Source organism: Magallana gigas, chromosome 5, assembly GCF_963853765.1.
Source record: "Magallana gigas chromosome 5, xbMagGiga1.1, whole genome shotgun sequence".
NCBI classification, from domain to species: Eukaryota; Metazoa; Mollusca; class Bivalvia; order Ostreida; family Ostreidae; genus Magallana; species Magallana gigas.
This window is the reverse complement of record NC_088857.1, coordinates 38,493,264-38,517,270: the sequence shown is the minus strand read 5'-3', so window position 1 is coordinate 38,517,270 and position 24,007 is coordinate 38,493,264. Positions and strand designations below refer to the sequence as shown.

Here is a 24,007-nt window from a genome sequence, read left to right as displayed (position 1 = left end):
CTGTGGGTCTTTGGCAAAAAAAAGATGAGTTAACTTATCCTGGATACATACAGTACATGTACAGTACTTCATTAAAAAATCCCACAAAAACTTTTACCTTAACATGTATCTTTACAGGTCAATGGCATGAAGGGGTATAATCTCATTACCAGAACTTAGCAATGATTGGCTTTTAGGCCTTGGGGCCACCAACACAAAACTCATAAAATAGGACCAAATCAAAGACCAAATTGCTACCCCAAAAAATAGAAAAAAAGACTAGGAGAATTTGAAACAATTTATTTTTTGTAACGTTACATTCTATCACTAAACATGCATGCATAAAGCAAAGAATGATTATACAAGAATCTGATTTATGTCATAAAACAGCAAACCAATTAAAAGAAAGAAAACCAATGCATATATTTATCCCTTTCAAATTAATTTCATGTGTTAACAATAATGAAAATTTTATAAAAACAGCCATGTACATATTGTATGTCCTCGTTTTAGATGTAAGACATGCAGAGAAAACTAAACTCTACAGATTGAAGTCCTAATAATTCAAAGGAAGTTCAACACTTCTGTTTGTTATTGGATTATAACAGAGAATCATTGTAACAGAAAACCAGAATAAATATTGATTATTTCAATGCATTTTGTATTGCAGAGAATAACATTGAAAATACACCAAATACACATTATATGTAAGTACCAGTATGTAAAATCTACAAAATATTTATCTTTAGCACTATGATTTGTTATCTTCTTTACAGGTTAATAGTCAATAATTTACATACATAAATATATAAATCGAATTCAAGTAAGTTGGTTTAAACATTGTTTTCAATAATCAATACATTTTTTTCAATCAGGATAAATGTCATGTTTACTACATGTATAAATGTATTGACACCCTGTATTTTGTTGGGGCTGATGGTATATGTTCTGGTGCATGTACTGTTATATATGCAATATACAATAAATATATTACACTGAATTTTTTCCACTGATGAAAATGTATGTCAATTATCAGGAATGATCAACCAGTACTGTTCATAAATGTTAAAAGCTTGATTGCTTTGCACATGCCTATAAAATGGGGTTTTTTTTTCTTCAAATTGTGGGGAAAAAAAATTTATGAAGAGATCAATGTATGTCTTTGCCATAAGATATTATTTAATCAACCTTTCAAAACAAGATACATGTACAAGAGAATCAATTAAAGCTCAAAAACAAGTTGAATGCATTTCTGTTGCCTTTCATTAAACTAAATGTAATTCCCTTGCATGTTCATTACTATTGTTCAGTGTTAATAAATGCCTGTTCTAATGCAGTTATGAAAAGAATCTTCCCTTCGAAAAGATAAGTGGAATTTATAAAATATCTAACAATAACTACAAGTAAAATATATACAACTTTGATACAATTAGTCCTAATTTCAATTTACCACCTCCTCATGTGAAATGATTTGATGGTCCAGTTTCTCTTCTCTCAATTCATTTTCCTCATCAAACTTGATCTCCGGGGAAACACACTCCTCCTCATTACTGTCTTCATCCGATTTCTTCATCATGCCAATCTCCTTTTTCATCAGAGAAACTTCTCTTTTGAAACCTCTTTTGAAACCTCTTAACTGAAGCCTCATTGTTTTCATATGTTTATGTATGTCTAAGTATGCATTCTTAGGAGTGACTCCTTCATCCCCTTTTCCACAAATCAGGCATCCTTTAGTACTCTCTTTGGCATGTTGTCTGAAATGGGATTTAAGGGCATCTGCCTCCAGAAAGCACTCTCCACATTCCCTACATCCGTAAGGCCGCTCCCCAGAGTTGATTTTTATCCGACGGAGCAGGTCCATTTTGGCCGTGAATAGGGTTTTACAAGCATCACATCGACCTGGAATATCCTCTGCATGCATTTTCTCGATTTCGCAATCGGCCGAGTGAATGCGGAGATGAAACTGCAGGCTTCTTTTGTGGAGGAACTGTTTGTCACAGATACCACACCTGTAAGGCTGTAATCACAAACATGGGTTCTGTTTATTTCATTGCTAAAATCAAACTTTTTTTCTCACAGAATAGCAAAAATATCAGTTTACTAAGTTTCAAATTAAAGAGACTTAACATTTTTTCTTACACAAGTTATTTATATCAGGGCAAATAGTTAATATAAAGCAGAAATCTTGCATTGGATGTTATTATACCTGCACTTTCTAAAGAAAGTACAAGTATATTGTTTTTATTTTGCTCACTGTTTTTAATGCAGAGAGACAATGTAAAAAAAAAATGAAGCCAAATAATTTGCAGTTTGGTTAATCTCTACCTTTTCTCCTGTGTGTTTGCTCTGATGAGCTTTGAGGGAGTGCAGTTGTCGGAAGGTTTCATCACACACCCCACACTTGTAGGGCCGGTCCCCGGTGTGGAGTCGAACATGAACTTTGTAATTAGAGGAGTAGCTGAACGACTTCCCACATTCCTCACACTTGTAAGGTTTTTCCCCTGAAAAATAATTCCCTGTGTTACAATCTTGTTATCTTTGATAAGAAAATCTTTTAAAAACTTGCATGAAATTTAGCAAAAGGCTATTTATAGTAGAACCTTGGTTTAAAAGATTTACTGTAGGCTGTATTCAAACATCTACTGTAAACTACTGTTTATATTTACGGTTACAATTAATCATTGCAGAAGGATAATGAATTAAAACCTTTGCATGATCATATTTTATAGCTAGAATCTTTAGTTTTTGGTTCATGATTTGTACCTGCATGTATCCTGAGGTGATTTTGAAGGTGTTCATTTTTGATAAAGGTTTGACTACAGAACCAGCATTTATAAGGAGGATTGGTGATGTGAATCTTCATATGAGCTGACAGCGCACTCTTGTCTCGCACAGCCTCATTACAGACAGTGCACTTGACGGCCGTCGAACGGTTGTGGATACGCAGGTGGCTCTGAAGTGGTCCCCGCCCACTGAAAGTCTTGGAGCAGTGGTCACAGTGATAGGGCTTGTCCCCAACATGCTTCTGAATGTGCTTCTTCAGCTCGGACTTGGTGTGGAACTGGTCACAAAATGCACACTTGTACACTGGTTCATGGCTGTCCTCATCCACTGTCGTAACTTCTTCAGTGCGCACCACTTTGGCAACTTCCTCTTCCTCTTTATTGGCAGTTTCATCCACATGGTCTATAACACAATTTACATCCTGGTTATTAGAGCTAACTTCTTCATTAGGTGTCTTGTCTTCCTGGTCTATGTCCTCATCACTGGTTGAAGCTTCTTCTGTGTCCAGGGTCTTCCTCACTTGTTTTGTTGGTGAAAAATACTCATGCTCATTTAAAGCACCCCCACCTCTCTTTAGTTTGTTTTTCTCTAAATTTGCCTTCTCTTCACTAGCAATAATGCTGTCTCTCATACCTGTAGAACAGAGGAAAATACATTTCTAAAACACATTCTACAACATTGATCATGCCCACTTTTTTATTTTAATATACAAGAGGAAAAAAACTCAATGACATTTCACATTACAATATGTTCTTCCTTAAAATTCTCTCAAACTAGATCAGCAAAGGACATTTTTTTTAAATAAGGAAATTCACTGTATGCACTTTTATATTCAAAACTGCATTTAAAAGTACTCTACCTAAGAGAAGACTGACACCCTCTGTATCATGGTCATGAATGGATGCTGGATCCACAGTGTTACATTTCTCCACTGTTACAGGGGTCACCTGTCAAAGGTCAAATTACATAATATGCTATAACCATTGTTTACAATTTCAGAGCTTTGAGTAGACAAATCTCATTTCATATTAAGATACATTTTCAAATGCAATGCAGCTATTTATAGGAATTCAAATGAAATAAAATCTCAGTTAAAAGGGAGATGTAACTTTTCTTATCCTACATATCTCAACATTTTCTCATTTGACTATAAAGTACCAGGTATCTCTGAGTCAATAAGAAATTAAAAATTCCTATCTCTTAAACTTCCTTACAATTAAGTTACACTTTATTCTGAAAAATTGTCTCCATTGAATGTTACCAGCATTGATGATTTTTTTTTAAATTCAGTTTGAATACGGTAATTTCAAACAAACAAACCTTTTCTCCAGATGATGAACCTAGATCAACTTCTTCTTTTGCTTCATCACTGATACAAGAAATAAAATCAATAAATAAACAAAAGATAGAAGGAAGATTTCAATACTATTTGGTTTTTGTTTGCATTAGAAATGCGATCATAAAGGAGAATTAAAAGAAAATTATATTACGAAGAACAGCATTGATGGTTAATATAAGAGGTGGATTTTACGAGAATACAATTACCCAGAAACTGTGTTTTCTGAGTTGGTTGTTGAGGGTTCTAAAGCTTTTTCTGTTCGGTTTGGCTGCTTATCTAGAAACAAAAATGAAAAAATAAATATATAGTGAGATTGATAAATCAAGTCAAGTTAAAAACTTTACTTTGGGATATGATACATTATCAAGACTAATCCTACATTCCTCTTTCTCATCACAATATAAAAGCGGAAGTTAGTGTCGAAGGAATCTTTGATTACATCAAGATCAGAGAATGAAAGTTTGCCCCTTGCATTTTTAGCCCTTTTTTTTAAACAAAAAAGAAAAAAAAAGCAAGGACTAAAGCACTGTAAATTTGTTAATTACAGTGATTTCCAATGATTACCTACTAAACTACGGAGTACTTTCCATTGGTATTTTCGAGGCACGTTTGCTTAAAGAAAACAATTAAAAATGATGGGGATGGGTTATCATAAACCATTAAGTAAACCAACTATCTCTATATTACACAATGCAATATGCTAACACCAGAAAATGAACGACTACGGCGTGTCTGCACGCTTACCAATGATGTTTCATACACATACATAAATAATTCAATTTTTATTATATTCAAAGTATATTCAAACCTTTTCTCTCCATTTTAGCATAAAGACGCCAGTTATTTTGTTTGAAAGCCCTCCAATACAGCAATTTCTATATAAATTTTCGGAAGGATTGAAAAAATTAACACCGGAAAAGATACGGTCGAAATAGCAAAAGAACCATGCAAGGGGAATGCTAAATTCCGGAAAGAAAGTGCTATATTTGCATACTTTAAAAAAAAGAGAGAGAGAGAGAGAGAGAGAGACCGCATACGCATGATAGGGTAGTGGGTGCAGAATTTTTTTTCTTATTTTTCTTTTTCAACATGCATACCTGCAATCTCACGACTTTCAAGAATATTTGATAAATTTGAAATTATAATGTAATCTATTAGTATTAGATAAACGTATTAATTCTATTTGACATGTACAATTACATCTCCAACAAATATCGCCTATTTTCAGCTGATTTTTTTATATACCAAAACATTTTAGTTTCAACTGATTTCCTGTGCGGATCCAGGTGGAAGGAGCATGCATGCACGAGGAGTGGTGGGTGCTTATAATTTGAAATAAAAATATATTTTTCTCTTTGTTATTATTCAATTTTTCAAAAAGCAAAAAAAGGTTAGACAGCCCCACCGGGTCCCTATCAAATCGTAATATGTAATATGTAAACTCCTACAAGTATTCTGACTCATTAAATAAAAAGATCGTCGACATATTGTCGTACGAGTTACCTTGTCTTTAGTATGAATTGCAGACGTTTAGGCCCCAACATGTTTAGGCCCCAAGACGGTTAGGCCCCAGGTAAGATGTTTAGGCCCCAAGATGTTTAGGCACCTGTTGTTAATAATAATAACTGATAGTTGAAAGTACATGGCTTTTAAGCACTTTGGAGCCAATAAATGCAATTTACTTTAATTTGTAGTAAACTAACAATCGTTACGCAAACATGGCGTTGTTTACTTTATATACAAGTTCTTGAAAAACTTTAATCACGAAAAACATTATGCTATTAACTTGCATGCACACGGTATCAATGATAGTATCATCGTGCGTGGTTATGTGTCCGTACTTTAAATCAGTTAATACCGCGATCAAATCATACTATCATCGAACAAATGTTATATAAGGGGAAGTATTTCATTATTGATATTTCAAGAAAAGAAAACAAATTATTGTATTTTTTTCTATTATAGGAATTATACAACACTTGAATGTCATAAAATTGTTCAGTAAGCTTATCTATGGCAACTGATTTATACATAATATTTTTAAGAACCCTTATATATCCCAAAAGAATTCACCTACGTATTACCCAAATACAATTGAAATATTATTTCTGTGATCATACTTGCACAATTAAAGGATATCTCCCCAAATTATGTAATTTTCTGCCAATGAAGCTTAACTTGTATTTGGCCTGTCTTCTTTTGGAGACCCGTCTCTTCATGGTTTACTTCCAAAGTGAGGTGTGAAACCCTATTGTATTACTAGAGGATCTCTTCATTATCTTCTCCTAATTAGCACCTATCTAGAGAGGGAGCAGGATCGATACGGTGGGGGTGTTGTTTTAACAATTTAACTTCATGTCATACACAAAGTAAATGAAAGTCTTTACCGTTTCTTTGATCTCTAATTAGAAAATTAAATATAGAAAATATAATGATGTGACAAAATGATATGATATTTAAAAAATAATAAATTATGCATAAGATGCAGATTATACTTCTTTATAATTTTTAAAGTAAATGAAGTTTTAAATAATAAAATGTAAATTATGATTTACTTATAGAAATGTATGCTGGTGCCTAAACCATTATTCATTTAAAAAATAAAATGAAAATTATAATTAACTTAGAAAAATGTAGGCTGGTGCCTAAACATCTTGGGGCCTAAACATGTTGGGGCCTAAGCGTCTTATCAATGAAGGGCCTAAACATCTTGGGGCCTAAAAGTCTTGCTACCTTTAGTATACTCTTCAGTCAATGAAGGGGATAAAGCGCCATTTCCTTAGCGACGATCCTCACAATGATGGCAGAGGAAGAAACCGAGAAATTCTATCTCCAAAGTAGGTCGATTTCTATGAGGATCAAGCCATTTTTAGAAAATCTTAGCTTGACACTTTGCATACATTGTAACATATCTGAATGATAAGTAGTTATCGCTGTCATTATGTGACTTTTTTGTTGTTTCTTCGAATTTAATTTTAGTATACTTAAACAAAGTTAAATCCCTCTGTTTAAAATTTTTTGTCGTTTAGAAAAGCACTTTGAATTAAATGCATGAAATGTGCTAGCTAGTTCGAATGATATTATTACTGTGACTCTGGCCGAGTCCACGCCATAAGGGTCCTTTGGACAATTCAACTGAACAATATATGTATACTCCTACAATTTGACTTTATATAGATAGATGGTCAATGAATGAAAACTTCAATACAATTTTTCAACTATAACATTTTATACACAATTTATTTACAGAGGAGGAGCTAGTGGTGGACACTGATGATGAGTACCAGTATGAAGAGGTTCCAATTGATGAGATCTTCATTGGTACAGGTAAGCTGGATATATAACCATCACAATTCAACTCCAAAGGAAAAGGAAGAGGTAGTTTCCTGAATATCATTGTGCCTTGCTAATCCACTTTCTAGAAACCTCTTCATCTGTCTTTATAAATCAGTTTTGATGGAAGATTTTTATTCATTCTTTATTCTCATTGCTATTGATTTAATACATTGTGAATTTCCAATGCTCTGATGTGAGATACTTGTAAACAAGGTAAAATCTTCAGTTCAAATTCATTTTTTTTCTATGTGTGATTAATTAATTTATTTTTTAAAGAACCAGATGAGGATCTGGACTTGGCTGTCAGAACCATCAGAGAAGCAGAGGAAGATGCCCTAGCAACAGTAAGTCCAGTGATAGCTCTCTCCTCATTTACTCATTATGTACAAGTACTTTTGAATGAATGAAACTAACTTATGTTATTGAATTTGCTGTGCATGGTGTGAAAATGTGAAACATGATGCATGAACTGCATGTAGAATTTATTAATTTTGCATGCTCTGTCTTTGACATATGTTGGTGTAGAATGTAGAAAATTGCATGATTTGTACTCTGTTGATGTTCTTTTAGACTCGCACAGTCATCAGTTTTAGGTCAGATGAGGTTAGTTATTTTTGCCTTCAGTTGCTAGTCCTCTATAATATTCACTGCTTCTAATATCTATGCATATTTCTACATACAGGTTTTTTTATACAGAAATTCCAAGGTTTCTATTTTCATGTTATTCAGAAAGGCATTTAATTTACTTAGTGCTTAAAAACTTTGCTTTCTTTTTGATGTAGTTTAAGCTGAATCATTTAATATCATATACACTACCAATTTTAATATGAAAGTGAAAATGTTTGATGGTTCCATGGGTATTAATTGAGAGGAGCAGATCAAATCAAACATACATGACAGATCCTGTATAACGTCCTCTAATGCAGCCATGCAAGATTTTAACTCTTTCCCTTAATAACTGTGATATAGAATGAATCAAAATAATATTTTCCAAATAAAGTAAGGTTACTTACGGTAATTCTTAATTGCACTAAATAAGTTTTCTTTGTGTTTTTCACATTTTTTTATCATCTCAAGTACATGTACCTACAATTCAATCAACACTTTCCTTCCTGGCATTTTTAAGAAATGACACAGTTATATACACTAATTGATCAAAAGAGCCAGCTTCATCACCTGCAATTGATCTGTTTCATACCTGCGTTGCACTGCACTGTTTAGAGCCAGCGTTTCAGGTTGATAACAATTAATAGACAAGAGCAATAGCACAACGATATCATGCATATACACTTATGATACTACATGTATTTCAAAACCATGTATATCAAAAGATAAAAATTAACACTTATTTTACTTTACAGGTGATTTTGACTTATATAAAATTTGCACTTTCTTCTCCTAAAATGGAGCACTATACAATGGTTTACAAAAAATTCATATGGCATCAATAACTTTGTAATATGCATTACTACATTGCTTAATTGGATGATTCTGAATATTTATTTATATAGTCTCAGAAAGATGGTCAGACAAAAGCTTCTGTGACTCAACGGCCAGAAGTTGTGGATGATTTTGTTCGAAATTTCCTCGTCAGAATGAATATGGACAAGACTTTGGAATGCTTCCAAACTGAATGGTATATTTATATGCTATATTTTAAAACAGTATTTTGTGAAGAAAAATACAGCACAGCAAAAAAATATCACAATAAAGCAGCTTGGTGTTTATTATCAACAGGATTCTTTTTATGTTCAGGAGGGTGAGGGGGCAATTATGTGCAATTTGTCCCTTGGAGATAATGCATATAGGCAAATGATTGAAAAACATAAAGTATTCAAGATTAAAATCTTTGTTTCCATATATTTAAGGATGACAGAGAGTGAGGGAAATCTATGCAGTCAATAATTACATATCCCAACTTAGTCCTAATACATGTAATAACTATATCACCAATTTTTGGACTGATTTTCATTGTATACATGATTTGTGTGACTGACAGGTATGAGCTCCAGCAGAGAGGCTTGCTGCATGAGGAGGACATCGGAGTGGTGCCGGACATCTACAGCCGGAACCAGGACCTAGACGGAGAGGTCAAATTCTTGAAACTTGAGGTCGCCAAATACAAGGAAGCCGCTATGTAAGTCTGCAGGACTAGAGATGATGATTGTTATATGTTTGCCAAAACTTTTCAATAGAAATACTTGCTTGTACTTCTTACTTTATGTGCATATTATGATTGTAAATAAATAATGCATTGATTAGTTCATTTAATGTAAATACTGAAAAAAGTGCGTAAATCTTGATAATTTCACCGCAACCGAGAAACACGGTGAGGCAAGGTGTACGCCACCACAGGTGAGACATCTACAGCGATATACTTTGAACTGTTAAGAGGTCTGTGGCTTATATAGGGGTTGTAAGGAGAGCGGTGCTGAAAGAGAAATATGGCGGACAGTGCATATTTATGACCATGCAGTGTTCAGCTTTAATTTAACATGTTTAAAAAGTATTGACCTTTTTCTCATCTTAAAACACAGGTACATATACTTGCAGTGATGTTCTCTCAGTATACATGACTTGTATTTGATGAGGGTAGAAATGAATCATAGTCTTTTTTTTTCTTTTAGGAAAGCTAAGGAGACGTATGTGAAGTTAAGAAAAGAACGGGATTACCACAGAATGCATCATAAACGAGTTGTCCAGGAGAAAAACAAACTCATCAATGACATCAAGAGGTAACAATCATGAATGACATATCCACTGTTGATTTACATGTAGTCAAATTAATTTCTTCTCTGCTGGTTCATTATTGCATCACTATCCTTATGTACAGACTGAAGCGACATTATGCCCAGTATGAGCCAACACTGCAGCAGCTGAAAAAAAAATATGAGGTGGCCATGAAGGAGAAGATGCTGTCCAAGCTGGAGAAGGACCGTGCGGTGGGACAGGTGGCGGGGCTCCAAAGTACCCTCAAGAGTATGGAATCATTTAAAGGGACACCACCCAGTGGATTCCAGACTGGTATGTACAATACAGGCCGTACAATCTGTACAAAATGTACCTCCAATGGAAGTCATTCTTTGAGAAATTAGAAACTTTCAAGCACTGAAGAAGTCACAATCACAGCCATATTAAAAACTGATCTTGCTGTTTTCAGCTTCCAATTCTGCCCAGAGGAAGAACTGGGATTTGGATGAAGCTGGAAGAGGCCCCACCCAGAGGACTCTGGCCATGGAGAGAATGAAGGCCATGTCTGGAGATGTGAGGGATCTGCCAGAGAACTATACCCGCCATCCTAATGTAAGAGTCAAAAATTGTTGATACTGAAAGATAAGCATATTGCATTTGTTGGGAAATACCCAGTACATTTTGTGCTTGCGTCAGAACAACTAAAGCCTTTGATTTGAGTTTTTGTAGGGACTTGATGTTTACGTCCTGTGACAATATGTAAATATAGTTACTCCATGTAATTTAATGAAATTAATATTTTTAGGATTCTGAATTTCCAAAGGACACTGGAATTAATCCAATCTTAGCCCAAATTAAGGGTCCAACTGGTCATTTGGCCAGGAGTGGGGGATTCCGACTTTCCAACACATTCCAGGCTCATTCCCATCCTATCAGCAGGTACAGAGAATTTAACACATGCATGTCAAATATACATATATTTTTTTTTTAAAGCAGTGACTGTATGATGTGTGTACTGGGAGGGGGTGTGACATATTTCTTATGAGCTGCGTGAGTAAACAAGACCGATGGCTTTTTGATGTAGTATTTTTATTGTAGTGTTGTCCTACATCCTCGAAAGCAGATCCTGGCTACCACCAGTGATGATCACACGTGGAAAATGTGGGCGGTGCCAAGTGGTGACATCATAATGACAGGTGAAGGTCACACAGACTGGGTGTCAGATTGTGACTTCCATCCCTCGTAAGTACTTGGAATTTTATTTACTAATTATCAAAAAATGAGCAAATACATAATTATATGTATCCATACTATATAATATAGACCATTATATATTACTTATACATTCGTATGTATCCTTTTTCTTACACAATATCTTTACAGCATTTCATTATATTTTTCAGTGGCTCTAAGTTGGTGACGTCCAGTGGAGACACAACAGTGAAGATTTGGGACTTTTCTAAAGCAGAGTGTGTACACACCTTTACAGACCACACTCATGCAGGTACTATAGAAATCACATACTTTTTAAATCTAATAACTTGAGAAAATCTCTCTCTCTCTCTCTCTCTCTCTCTCTCTCTCTCTCTCTCTTGGTAGTAATTAATTTCAATGTTTGTTGCTTCAGTCTGGGGCTGTACCTGGCATTCTTGTGGAGACTTTGTGGCGTCCTGTTCTATGGACAATACTTGTAAGCTGTGGGACCTGAACAGTCTGAGATGTCGCTTTACAATGCGGGGCCATGCAGACAGTGTCAACAGCATTGAGTTCCTGCCATATTCCAACACACTCCTATCTTGTTCAGCAGACAAAACACTGTCACTCTGGGATGCCAGAACTGTGAGTTAGATCTATGAAACTGCTTTTTGAGGTCAGCAATAAGATTTTAATTGAAGTTTATTATCATACATAATATAGCTAGTACATGTACCAATCCATTTTTTTTTTTATTTTTTTTTATTTTAGGGACTCTGTGCACAAACATTTTATGGACATATGCATTCTGTCAACAATGCTACATTTAGTCTGAAGGTGAGTGTACCTTTTGTTTAGTAAGCATAATACTTGTTAACAATTTTAAATCATGAGTACCAGTTTTTGTCCCCCGCCGCAACGCGGAGCGGGGACATAGAAATGCCGGGCGTCCGTCCGTGGGTCCGTGTGTCCATGCGTCCGTGTGTCCGTGGGTCCGTGCGTCCGTGTGTCCGTCCGTCACACTTTTTTGTAAGCGCTCTCATGCCTACAAATTTTGACGGATTTTAATTAAATTTATACCAAATCTTTATACTACTATTACCTTGGTCAAGTTCGAAAATCAGCATTGGTCGATACTTTTTGTTGGAGTTATGGGACTTTGACCACAATAATGACTCCGTTTTATCAAAAAATTGACCTTGTAAGCGCTCTCATGCCTACAAATTTTGACGGATTTTCATTAAATTTATACCAAATGTTTATACCACTAATAACTTGGTCATGTTCGAAAATTAGCATTGGTCGATACTTTTTGTAGGAGTTATGGGACTTTGACCACAATAATGACTCCGTTTTATCCAAAAATTGACATTGTAAGCGCCCTCATGCCTACAAATTTTGACGGATTTTCATTAAATTTATACCAAATGTTTATACCACTAATACCTTGGTCAAGTTCGAAAATTAGCATTGGTCGATACTTTTTGTTGGAGTTATGGGACTTTGACCACAATAATGACTCCGTTTTATCCAAAAATTGACCTTGTAAGCGCTCTCATGCCTACAAATTTTGACGGATTTTCATTAAATTTATACCAAATGTTTATACCACTAATACCTTGGTCAAGTTCGAAAATCAGCCTTGGTCGATAGACTCAATACTAGTATACTGCTTGACCGGCGGGGGACCCTGGAATTCTATTCTTGTCTTTTTATAATTTCCCATTGTTCAAAACCTCTGAATAAATAAAAACGAGATTTTAAAATCTGCGAGGGTTGCTTCTTGTGATTCATGGATATAAATTGCTTGCATTGAATAAGGAATCTACAGTATCTATTCCTATTTTATCATCAAGGTGCATGGTGCCATGGTCAGATAAAAATTAAACACAATATATTTAAACTAAATTAAGAATATCTAACTAATGTAAAATTGATTTGTAGGGTGATACAGTGGTGTCTTGTGATTCCTACGGGACCGTCAAACTTTGGGATGTCAGGACAGTGGCTCCTATGGTCAGTTTTGATGTGGGACCACACCCAGCCAACAGGGTGGCATTTGACCCTACAGGAGCAGTGGTAGCTATCGCTAGCAATGATGCCACTGTCAAGATGTATGAAGTCTCCAATGGAAGGGTAAGAACCATTTTTATATGCTCTCTTAATGATTAATATTATCTCAGATATGGAAATGCATTATATATCTATATATTTTTTATTTGATTCGTATTATTGTATGAAATGCATAAATGAGGCACTTCAAAATGAGATACAAATAACTTCTTCAATTATATATAATATTCATTTTGTATATGTTATAATATATTGTAATGCAGGTATACCGGTATTTACATATTGTATATTACTTGTATGTGTTTATATTGTTGCTTGGGAAGAATTCAATGAACAAATACTAACGAATCATTAAATTTCATTTGTAATTGAAATTTTTAAATTGTAGATCGGAACCTTGGTTGGACACGAGGATGCTGTGCAGTGTCTCATGTTCGACAAGACTGGAGAGTTCATGGTATCTGGCGGAAGTGATAACACCATACGAATCTGGTCCTAGCCAACTTACACTAAGAAGAACAGAGAACAAAATCCAAGGGAGATAACAATGACTTTCTGATACTGTACTGTCTTTTCTTGAGTTGTACTTTGTATTGGTTGTAGGATATATATTTTGATTTTATTTACAGTTTATGGCTGTAAAAAAGGAATAAAACTGACATATTTGATAAGTTAATTGCTTGGTTTTTAGATTGTTATAAGATTTAATGTATATTTATTAAATTGTATTTTAATTTGTATACCAATTAATACCTTAATAAACATGTTACAAGTTATCTCCCTTTACAGCTAACTAAAATGGAAAAGCTAATCCACTGAAAGTTTTTGAGGTTTTATTTCTTAAAATCACACAGAATTTATAAAAACAACAGTACAAGACAGTGTAACAAACAAAGTTGATGAGAATTCTATCTGAAAGACAAATTCATTTATATGTAATTATATTTTTTTAAATAGAAATCGATATCTTTAAAGGTAAAAATCAATATGAAAAATCATATTTACCAAAGTTTCTAGATTCTCTCTAGCTGCATAGCACCATTTGGGCACATATGGGCTATATGGGCACTCATTATAGCAAGGGCATCATGGGCCACCATCGTTTCATTGGCAGCTCCAATCAATTTTACCATAGCCAACTGCAAAATGTAAGAGATCAACTGCAGTTTTATTTGTAAGCCTGTGTTAATATCTTAAGAAATTCTTAAAGTTTGTAATGCATGGTCCAAAACATTTCATCAAGGACTATTTTAATATTAAATTGTTCACAAAAAATCATATACATGTATATGATATACTAGTAAGTAATAAGGAATCATTGTTTGAATATTAATATTATGCGGTGATAAAGATCGGGCGTGATTAAATTAATCATACAGCCCTTTGGGTTTTATTGGATTTGATCACCGATGACCGTATTTGATCACCCCTTAATACTATATAAAAAAAAATGAATCCTTATTCCTTAAATAAAAGAATGAACTACTTTAAAAAACATAATTGAATTACTTTATAAAACATAATCTGCACTCAGAAAATTTTCATTTTGTATGTATGTATCGTGAATTTGAGTCTAAATGTTCTCTACAAAACATTTAATTTGAAATCCCCCTCTTCAACTTCTTCCCTACCCTTCTACCTTCACGACTATAATAAGTACAGTAACTGAAAATCAAAGTACTATTATGACCAGGATGCTTCTGTAGAAGTTATCTATCTCAAATTGTTTGTAACTTGCAAATACAGGTGACACTAAGCCGAAAATCAAGTTTGTTTTTTTTCTTGAATTAATATATTTATTCTATAATTATATTAATAATATTGCAATATGTTAACTTACGATAAGTATACACCGACGAATAAGGGAGAGATCAATCATTCAGATATATTTGTGAAAATTACTTAAAATATATATATTTAACTTTTTTAACTTTCCACATCGATATTCCTGAAAGGATATACAATGACTTCCTTAATCAGCAATAATTTTTTCACCATAGTAATCATCGATTAAAAAATCGGCCTATTCCTAGTTTAATGATTTTTCCTGAATTTTGTCTGAAATGAGGCCTTTGCTCCGCATCGACATATGCCCCGAAAAATACGGTAGATATATAGGACAGAATTACGTGACTTAAAAAAATGCTCTCAATACAATTTTGCCAATATGCTTTGTGCTATGCAAAGCGCTTAATTAATAGTTTTATAAAGATATTTATATATAATAAGTAAGAGAAGGGTAATTTTGATAAATGCAAAACAGAACCTCTATCTCAACGATTCCAGCGGCATCATGAACTTGAGTGGCCTCTGTATCGTCCAGTTTCATCAAGTAACATTTACTGTCGAGTCTCATCACCATGTGGTGCTAAAACAAATGTAGATCTCAGACATCTATAATAAGCACAGTCATATAGAATATTGTATCTAGTTACACTGAACTTTTTTTTCAGTTGAAATAATTTTTGATAAGAGTTGTACTTTGTTTGCATTAATCGGTCATTTGTTTCATGATTATTCCATTATCTATAGTGATATCATCTTTAATGATTCAAAAAAATTAAACAAAGACGGTGATCTTCGTAGTGGGGGAATAAAGTTAAATTAACTCGTAATTTAGTTAAGTGAAAATAAATATATTTCAACGTCATGCAATTATCTAGAGATATATTCCAGTAAACCTCTACTTTCATTGTAAGACTGAATTAATTGCGCTCCTTTCTACGGCCACGAAAAAGAACCTTTTCTTACCGTTTTTGCATCAAAGTAAAATGTGGAGGTTCCGTGCTCATTGTGTTCGTGTGAGTGGGTGTGGTGGGGGATGTGGGTATGGGCGGGGTCATGAGTCGGGTGGCTGTGAGGGTGGTGAGTTGCAGCCTAGGAAAAAACCCCATAATAATTATTTATTAGTTATCTATTAACGAAGCAACAATATTTTCTTTTCCAAGACCTGCAATATTTAATATCTTCCGTTTTCACCCCCCCCCCCCAAAAAAAAACCCACTGGATAATTATACCCGCACTTTCTAAAGAAAGTTCGGGTATATTGTTGTTACCCTGTTCCGTCCGTCCGTCTGTCCGTCCGTCCGTCCGTCCGTCCGTCTGTCACGTTTTACTTTCTCAAACTGCTCTTACATCTTATAAACCAGCAAACTGAACTCTTGGAGTTTGATTTGGGGTATCATGTTGTTTTGTAAAAAGGTTTCAAAAATTCTCTGTTAGTCCTGGGGGTCAAATAATTGGTAAAAAATGACGTTTTTTCACAAAAAACCTTCTTCCTCGAACTCCTCCTACATTTTCAAAAATAGACAAATCATCTTTTGGAATATGTTTTAGGGTATCCTATAGATGCGCAATAAGGTTTCAGAATTTTCAATTTTGTCCTGGGGGTCATTTAATGGCTAAAAAATGACGTTTTTTTACAAAAAAACTGGTTTAAAAAACGTCATTTTTTTTAAGCAGTAGCCAAATGATCTTCTAGAATATGATTAGGGGTGTCATATTGAGGCATGATCAGGTTCCAGAATTTTTTTTTTAATTAAGGGGATCAGTGGGCAACAAAAAATGACGTTTTTTGGCAAAAAAAATATGGTTCCCAGAACTCCTCTTACAACTTTTGGAGTAGCTACGTCATCTCTTGGGATATAATTGGGGCTGTCCTATAGATGTGCAATAAGGTTTTAAAAATTTAAATTTCATCCTGGGAGTCAAATAGTAGCAGAAAATTGACGTTTATCACTAAAAAAACAAACATTGATCCAAGAGCTCCTCTTATGATTTAATGGATAGACAATCATATCTTGGGATATGATAGGGACTGTTCTATAGATGTGCAGTAAGGTTTTCAAAATTTAAATTTCATCCAGGGAGTCAAAATGTAGCAGAAAATTGACGTTTATCACTTAAAAAAACATAGATCCTAGAACTCCTTTTATGATTTAATGGATAGACACATCATATCTTGGGATATGAAAGGAACTGTTCCATAGATGTGCATTACGGTTTTGAAAAATTAAATTTAACCCTGAGGCCCATTACCTACCGGTACATACCTTTTGATGCCCTTTAAGGATCAAGAATATATATGGTTAAGGGGTGGGTATCTCAACCGTTTTCGAGATATTCGTGCACTTCCTGTTCAAGGGGGGTCATGACCACCCCCGGGGCCCATGACCTACATACCGTTTGATGCCCCTTGACACAAGGAACAAGAATATATATGGTTTAAGGGTGGGGATCTCAACTGTTTTGAAGATATTAAGGGACTTGCTGTTTGAGGGCGTCAGGACCACCCACAGGGCCCATGACCTACATAACATTTGATGCCCCTTGACATCAGAAACATGAATATATATGGTTTAGGGGTCATGATTATAACAGTTTCTGAGATATATGGTAATTTCAAATTCCTGGGGGGTGGGGATGAACCCAGGGGTCAGATCTAATAAACCCTATATATTGCCAGTAACAGCCAATATATGATTATGAAAACCCTATATTATTATCTTTGTCCGTTTTCAAGTTACCATTTACAATAGAGTCTATGATTCTTCCTACAAGGTTCAATGTTAGACCCCACACCCTTTTGACACCCCCTCCCCCCCCCTCCCCCAAAAAGTGGTTGTCTAACCTAAAATGAGAAAAATCAAACCAGGGTGCACAACTAGATTTGCAGGCCTATCATATCCTAGAGTTTTGTACAATTATGTTCAGCCATCTCTGAGAAACAAGTTCAGAGCGGGAAAGAAGAAAAAGAAGATGAAGAATATATACATGTATTAAGAACCGTACAAAAACAGTAAGTCTCCAAACTTCATTCAGGAGACTTAATAATTAATAAAGATTAAATAGAGATAGGATCATCAAACATCAATAATTTAAAGATAATTGACAATTTCTGATTCTAAGGGGGTCAGGATGACCCCTTAGGGTCATGACTTACATGCCATAATGATCTGATGCGCCTGCATGACCTAAGGAGGAATAATATCTTTGGATTAAGGTGGGGATCTCAATGGTTTTTATGATATTTGATAATTTCAGGAAGAGCACTTGGGATCATGACCTACATACCATCTTAAATGCCTTGAACAAAGAAACAATAATATAATATGTACATGATATATGATTCAATTTGAGAACCCAGATATAGATCAATCATCTGTTTTGTAATACTTCCTATGTATATATACATGTACATGTATTAGTTTGTGTTATGTTCTATACTATTCATGTTCATGACTGTAGTATGGCTTAGTCTTATTTTAAATTACATTAAAAAATTGTCAAATATATGACTTGGAACCCCCACTCCCAAACAAACTCAAATATAAACTGTTCTCTCCCCCCCCCCTCCCCCCCCCCCCCTTCCTTGTCGAATAATCTATTAAAATCAAAATATAATTTGGGTGTCTAAAAACTTTTATAAACTGGTAAAAAATGTTATTCTTAAAAAAAATTACATTACACCTTGCATAATTGACAAATGATCTATTGAGATACGATCAGAGGTCATATTTCTACCTTGGGATCAATAAGTAGTATTCATTGACAAGTTAAAATTAATTAATAACAATAAATGATTCAAATTATAAATGTTTATACTCCACATTCATCCCCCCCCCCCCCCCCAATCTAACCTGCTTATAAAGATTCAGTCTTCTTAATACATTCTTACATGTGTACAGTAGCAAATTTTAAATCATTTCTTGACTGCTTTTTCTCTCGTGATTCACATTAACATTTTGGAAATTGCTTAATTCAATTTTTAAGATCTATAAACAAAATGTTATATGCATCACTGCCATGTGTATTCACCTATTTGGGGCAATTGTAAAGTCTCCTAAACAAAGCAGTGACATCATTAGGCTAGGAATTACCCACATGGATCAAACACTACTGTATAACATATGAATAAGATAAAATACATTATTATTTCTAGTTCTAAAATGTCAGGGTGTCTCCAAGGGGGCATAATCTTACAATACAATTTTACGCGCAATGACACAAAGAGCAAAAATAAATTAAACGGTTTAGGGATGAGGATCTCAGATCTCAGAAGTAAAATATACAGTGTATCATATCATTTCCTATTTCATAAAGGCGGGGGGGATGGGGGGGGGGGTTTAAAGACAACACCTGGGGGTCATTAATGTACTTTACACCAGTTGATGCATCATAATGACTTTAGAAGATATTTTGTATTTTCCTGTTCCGTGGGGTCAGAACAGTCCCATTAGGTCATGACCTACATTGTATTTGATGCATTATAATACATTAAGAAAGAAATACTCCTTCCTTCCTATTATTACTCATATAAAAAATATAAGTGTCTACACTTACTTACATGTGTAATACACAAATTTAATAAGAAATTGTTTATACAGGGTCAATATGGGGTCAACTCAACAGTGCATGCAGTCTGACAAATGAAAAAAATAACTTTTGCAACTAAAATGACAGAAACTTTACAAATGCGATAGGATAGGTAACGATGATAAGCTTATTTAAATATTAAAAGATGATGATACAGTATGCTGTCAAAGAGAGATTACATTTAGAAAGTGAAAGTAGAACTTATATACATGTGTATGTATGCTGGCAGGAATCCCATGCTGGCATCTTATTATATTGTGCTACTGCTACTACATGTATTATGCTTACCTAAATTGGTCAACATCATAATGATAATCCAATTAAAACACAATAATGAATTCCTTTAGCTGATCTTAACTACGGTAATCCTTTTCTGCATACGGAAAACACAGACATGTACATGTATGTATGGGTGTTGCTAAAACGCGGAACGGAAAACGGAACGGAATGGAAAATATTATCACGTTTATCGCTTAAAAAGGGTATAGACTGACCAGAAACGATTTACTTTGTATCTTTTATTTATATCTAATGAATGATTATCAACATGTTGCTATCTTATTAATATTCATATGAATGTCTATCAATTATAGCATTGTATTCATTTGGCTTTAGTTGAGTACGAAACGGAAAAATCAAATGTATACGAATTGTGAAACATTAACATGATTAAACGAGCAAATTAGCTATAACTTTTTACTTATTTCTCTTATTATAGCATTGAATGATTTATTTTTGACGTCGTCGTGTCAATAACTGCCGTCAGGTGAGCAGACAAATTGAATAACGCGCTAACGCGCGTTATGATCATTTGTCTGCTCACCTGACGGCAGGTATTGACACGACGACGTCAAAAATAAATCATTTAATGCTTATATTTACATTCCCTTACTGATGAAATTAATTATTTACTTAAATAAATCGATATAAATTGCAGATAACGGAGGGAGTAAATTAGTAACAGCAAGAACAGCTGTTTATAAAACCGGTTTAAACTGGTTATCTAAAAGACTGTTGTGATGAGATCGACGAGCATGAAAATATTATCCATGAAAAATGACTCTTAAAATTTTGCTTTTAATAATAAAGTCAATTTTTTTAAGAATAACTGTAAAACATGATGTTTTTGACAACATTTATAAAATGTATTTTACACCGATAACATAGAAATCACTGTTTGAGAACTACTTATGTAAATTACTTGTAAATTCATACGTAGTGAATAGGTGTTGCATTTAGAGGCATTTAAACGTCACTGAATTTAATGGAAAAATAAAGTAGAATGTAAATATATGGTATTGCTGGCATATTAGCGTAACGTACTCAGTTAGTGAAAGCGTTTTATGCGTGTTTTGAGTATTTTTATATTATTTTCAAATATGATGTACATGTATATACTTACATCAAAATTGAATTTTCGGTGTTCTAGACGATCTTTTATCATACAGACGATACAGTATCATTGAGATGGAAGAAAAAACTGTAGGGCTGACGACATTAAAAAATTAAAATACAGTAAACATTAAAATACCCGGTAATTTGTGAAACTAGTAATTTGTGAAACTAGTATTTTTAGCAATGCAATTTTGTTTATGTTTGCATTACAAAGCATGCAGTTGTTTATTCCAGCAGCTATATACATATGATCCAAATAGAGAGCTCTAGACGTGGCCTGGTTTGATTTTCCGATTATATATTGGGACTATAGTCTGTCGATCCCAAAATATTCATGCAGCACATTTGGACGATTTATAATGGAAAATGTTGACATCTTTTCTCCATTTGGAAGTCACTCAGAAGACCTTGCACAATTTTTCAACACTATCATCCGGGTCTGTTAAAATGCAAAACCCCGTAGACTTCTTTATTTTTAGCCGTGTATTTATACCAGCTGATAAACTAGAGAGGACGTTTTAAAGAAAGAATAATGAGAATGTTTAATGCTTCTAAAAGAGAATCGCTTGAACCCTGAGGTATATATAAATATACAGCAAAAAGTGAATCGAGGATATTTTGGGACAGAATATAGTGGTCAATGCATGTACTGTTAATTTTGAGGAAATAAATATTCTTGAATAAATAATCTAATATTGCTAATCTTTCAAAAAAAATTAAAAAGGTACATAAAGTATATCGTTTTAGCATACTTAACAAATCTATGAGGTAAATAACATTAGATAAGATTTTCCGTTTTCCTTCCGTTCCGTTTTCCGTTCCGCGTTTTAGCAACACCCATGTATGTATACACGTGAACCCATCTAATCGAAGAGCTGGGTAAAACTAGTACCCGCTAATGAGATATGCAGACCTGTGTTGTGTACGTAACTTCAGACAAAGATCAGTCATTTGTAACATGCATGTATTTTTATGACCTATTCTTCAAATCCACTTGCACTATTTTATTAGGTAAATAACAGCTTTAAGGTGGTGCAGGACACCTGCATATTGTGATGTACATGTATACTTCCTATTGAGATTGTTACCTAACATTGAAGCGCAATGGGTTAGAGCGTTTACATGTCTGTAAGAGCATTGGGGTCCAAGGTGTATTTTTGGTAATTTACGAATTTTCATGGGGAGGGGGGGGGGGGGGGGTCTGGACCCCTCACTCCCACCCCTTCTCTAAATCTGTGCACACGATGATGTTCATGTAGGCACACAGAAGCAAATCTAAAACCGGCAACCGCCACGGGGAGGGGGCATAATTTAATTTTTAATTTTGTTTATAATAATTATATAGACCATTATACTTCCTATGACATAAAATGTTAAGATTATTGATTAACTGAAAATTCACTGCAAACAGTTCTACCCCAAATTGCACATAAAGTGCTGCTCATGTCACGATGTGTATTATCATATGGGCAGGGATCTCATCCTTCAGTTATGAAAATTATAATTTTTAAATGTATTACCGGAGTTTGCATGTAGCCTTCATTTTTAATTAAACTGGTACAAAACAGTGTTATTTAGGGGCAAACACATGGTGCGGGTATTACTGTCTAATGACAGCATCTAGTTAAAAATTAGACGAACTTGTTCAATGAAAAAATCGAATTAGGTTTATATATCAAATTTCAATTTATAAGGGTGAGCACATGATGATATTAATAATTCAGATATGCTAACACATTGTTCACGTGAATTTTTGTTAAAAATGATGACTTTTCTCAAATGCGTTTCAAAACTAAATAAATACAAAATAAAACACGCACCTGCGCGGCTACTATCAAAGCCAGTACAAAGATCATGGTGACGATGTGTCGCTTTCAAGACCAAATGTTCCACTGGTCCACTTCGGAATCATCTGTATATTTATATATCCAAATGCGGACTCTATTCTAATCTCTTGTTACGATTTAGCGGCACGGTGGTCGTTATGTGACGGATAAATTGGCCTGTGACAGCCAGAGAGGATTAGCCGATATATGACGTGCTTGACGGGAAAATCACCAATATACTCAAAATTTTAAGAATGATGACTTTTAAGATCGAAAGAGAAGAAACATGTGACCTAAATGTGAACTCACTATTGCTTGGCTAACAAAATTGAATTATTGTAATTGCTGGAAAAAACCCCGCTTTTATTACTCACCGAACAGTAATACATATATGCGCGTGTATAAACCAATGAAAAGTTTGCGTTTATCAATTCGCGAAAGTATCGCACCATGTCGCGAAAGTAAAAAAAAAAACGCGTAAGTTTTTTTTTTTTTATTGGGGGGGGGGCAGTATGGCAAATCTATATAAAATGCAGTTATGCGTTTTAATATGCAAAAGTTATGCGTTATAATATATATAGATTTGCTATACTGCCCCCCCCCCCCCAAAAAAAAAACCAAAAAAACTTACGCGTTTTTTCTCTCGCAACAATATATTCTTTACGAAAATAAATTTATTGGACTCTGGTATAACCCAACATCTTGACGAGCAAAGAACACTTTCTTCATTAAAAATGAAATCCCCAAATCAATTCGTCAGGAAGTGGGCAATTTTCTCGTTTTCTTGAATTTACTTTGATTTATACACATGTTAAAATATAAAAACCTGTGATCTCGTTGTTCCCCCCCCCCCCTGTTTATTACTCTGACGTAAATCTTAACAAGGTGTTAAGCTAGTTCGCTTTAAAATATTCCATTTTATTTTTTTAAATGTAGGTAAAGGTTGGTTGACACCCCGCCTTTTGTTACTTGTGTGGAAGAAATGCAACAGTGTACAATCACACATGGCGACGTT

General features: G+C 34.3%; 3 protein-coding genes across 5 annotated transcripts; 1 reads left to right on the top strand and 2 right to left on the bottom strand.

Annotated features, from left to right (window-relative positions):
• Positions 1-264: 264 nt before the first annotated feature.
• LOC105337352 (zinc finger protein ZFP2) lies at positions 265-5,043 on the bottom strand. The gene is made up of 7 exons (XM_011442038.3): positions 4,911-5,043; positions 4,309-4,378; positions 4,084-4,132; positions 3,623-3,710; positions 2,743-3,396; positions 2,305-2,480; positions 265-1,996 (listed from the first exon to the last, which is right to left on the bottom strand). Exons 1-7 carry the CDS (start codon positions 4,921-4,923, stop codon positions 1,421-1,423), a joined length of 1,626 nt encoding a protein of 541 aa, XP_011440340.2. The 5' UTR covers positions 4,924-5,043; the 3' UTR covers positions 265-1,420.
• A 1,805-nt stretch (positions 5,044-6,848) lies between these two features.
• Positions 6,849-14,072, top strand: LOC105337351 (sperm-associated antigen 16 protein). Of its 2 annotated transcripts, XM_011442036.4 has the most exons (16): positions 6,849-6,939; positions 7,352-7,429; positions 7,715-7,782; positions 8,009-8,041; positions 8,950-9,074; positions 9,438-9,575; positions 10,066-10,173; positions 10,272-10,462; positions 10,599-10,741; positions 10,935-11,068; positions 11,228-11,371; positions 11,533-11,633; positions 11,757-11,968; positions 12,095-12,160; positions 13,268-13,459; positions 13,785-14,072. In XM_011442036.4, exons 1-16 carry the CDS (start codon positions 6,900-6,902, stop codon positions 13,893-13,895), a joined length of 1,884 nt encoding a protein of 627 aa, XP_011440338.2. In that variant the 5' UTR covers positions 6,849-6,899; the 3' UTR covers positions 13,896-14,072. The 2 variants fall into 2 exon arrangements, with proteins under 2 accessions (XP_011440338.2, XP_011440339.2); XM_011442037.4 differs by lacking the exon at positions 8,009-8,041 and having other exon boundaries at positions 6,850-6,939.
• Positions 14,073-14,212: 140 nt separating this feature from the next.
• Positions 14,213-23,229, bottom strand: LOC105337348 (hypothetical protein). 2 transcript variants are annotated; one of them, XM_011442035.4, is made up of 5 exons: positions 22,987-23,224; positions 16,148-16,273; positions 15,663-15,764; positions 14,402-14,535; positions 14,213-14,308 (listed from the first exon to the last, which is right to left on the bottom strand). In XM_011442035.4, exons 1-4 carry the CDS (start codon positions 23,020-23,022, stop codon positions 14,410-14,412), a joined length of 390 nt encoding a protein of 129 aa, XP_011440337.3. In that variant the 5' UTR covers positions 23,023-23,224; the 3' UTR covers positions 14,213-14,308; positions 14,402-14,409. The 2 variants fall into 2 exon arrangements, with proteins under 2 accessions (XP_011440337.3, XP_065941125.1); XM_066085053.1 differs by having other exon boundaries at positions 14,240-14,304; positions 22,987-23,229.
• Between the last annotated feature and the right edge of the window lie 778 nt (positions 23,230-24,007).

What these genes read in the sequence shown, in the direction of transcription:
- LOC105337352 (XM_011442038.3), bottom strand. An exon ending in TCAGAAAACACAGTTTCTGG is followed by an intron (nt 4,133 to 4,308) that starts GTAATTGTATTC and finishes TTCTTGTATCAG; the next exon opens with TGATGAAGCAAAAGAAGAAG. An exon ending in TCACCTCAGGATACATGCAG is followed by an intron (nt 2,481 to 2,742) that starts GTACAAATCATG and finishes ATTATTTTTCAG; the next exon opens with GGGAAAAACCTTACAAGTGT.
- LOC105337351 (XM_011442036.4), top strand. Translation starts at nt 6,900, where the DNA reads ATGATGGCAGAGGAAGAAACCGAGAAATTCTATCTCCAAA. An exon ending in GAATGCTTCCAAACTGAATG is followed by an intron (nt 9,075 to 9,437) that starts GTATATTTATAT and finishes TGTGACTGACAG; the next exon opens with GTATGAGCTCCAGCAGAGAG. An exon ending in AAATACAAGGAAGCCGCTAT is followed by an intron (nt 9,576 to 10,065) that starts GTAAGTCTGCAG and finishes TTTTTCTTTTAG; the next exon opens with GAAAGCTAAGGAGACGTATG.
- LOC105337348 (XM_066085053.1), bottom strand. Translation starts at nt 23,022, where the DNA reads ATGATCTTTGTACTGGCTTTGATAGTAGCCGCGCAG. An exon ending in CTTTGATAGTAGCCGCGCAG is followed by an intron (nt 16,274 to 22,986) that starts GTGCGTGTTTTA and finishes GTTTTTTCCTAG; the next exon opens with GCTGCAACTCACCACCCTCA. An exon ending in CTGGAATCGTTGAGATAGAG is followed by an intron (nt 14,536 to 15,662) that starts GTTCTGTTTTGC and finishes TACATTTTGCAG; the next exon opens with TTGGCTATGGTAAAATTGAT.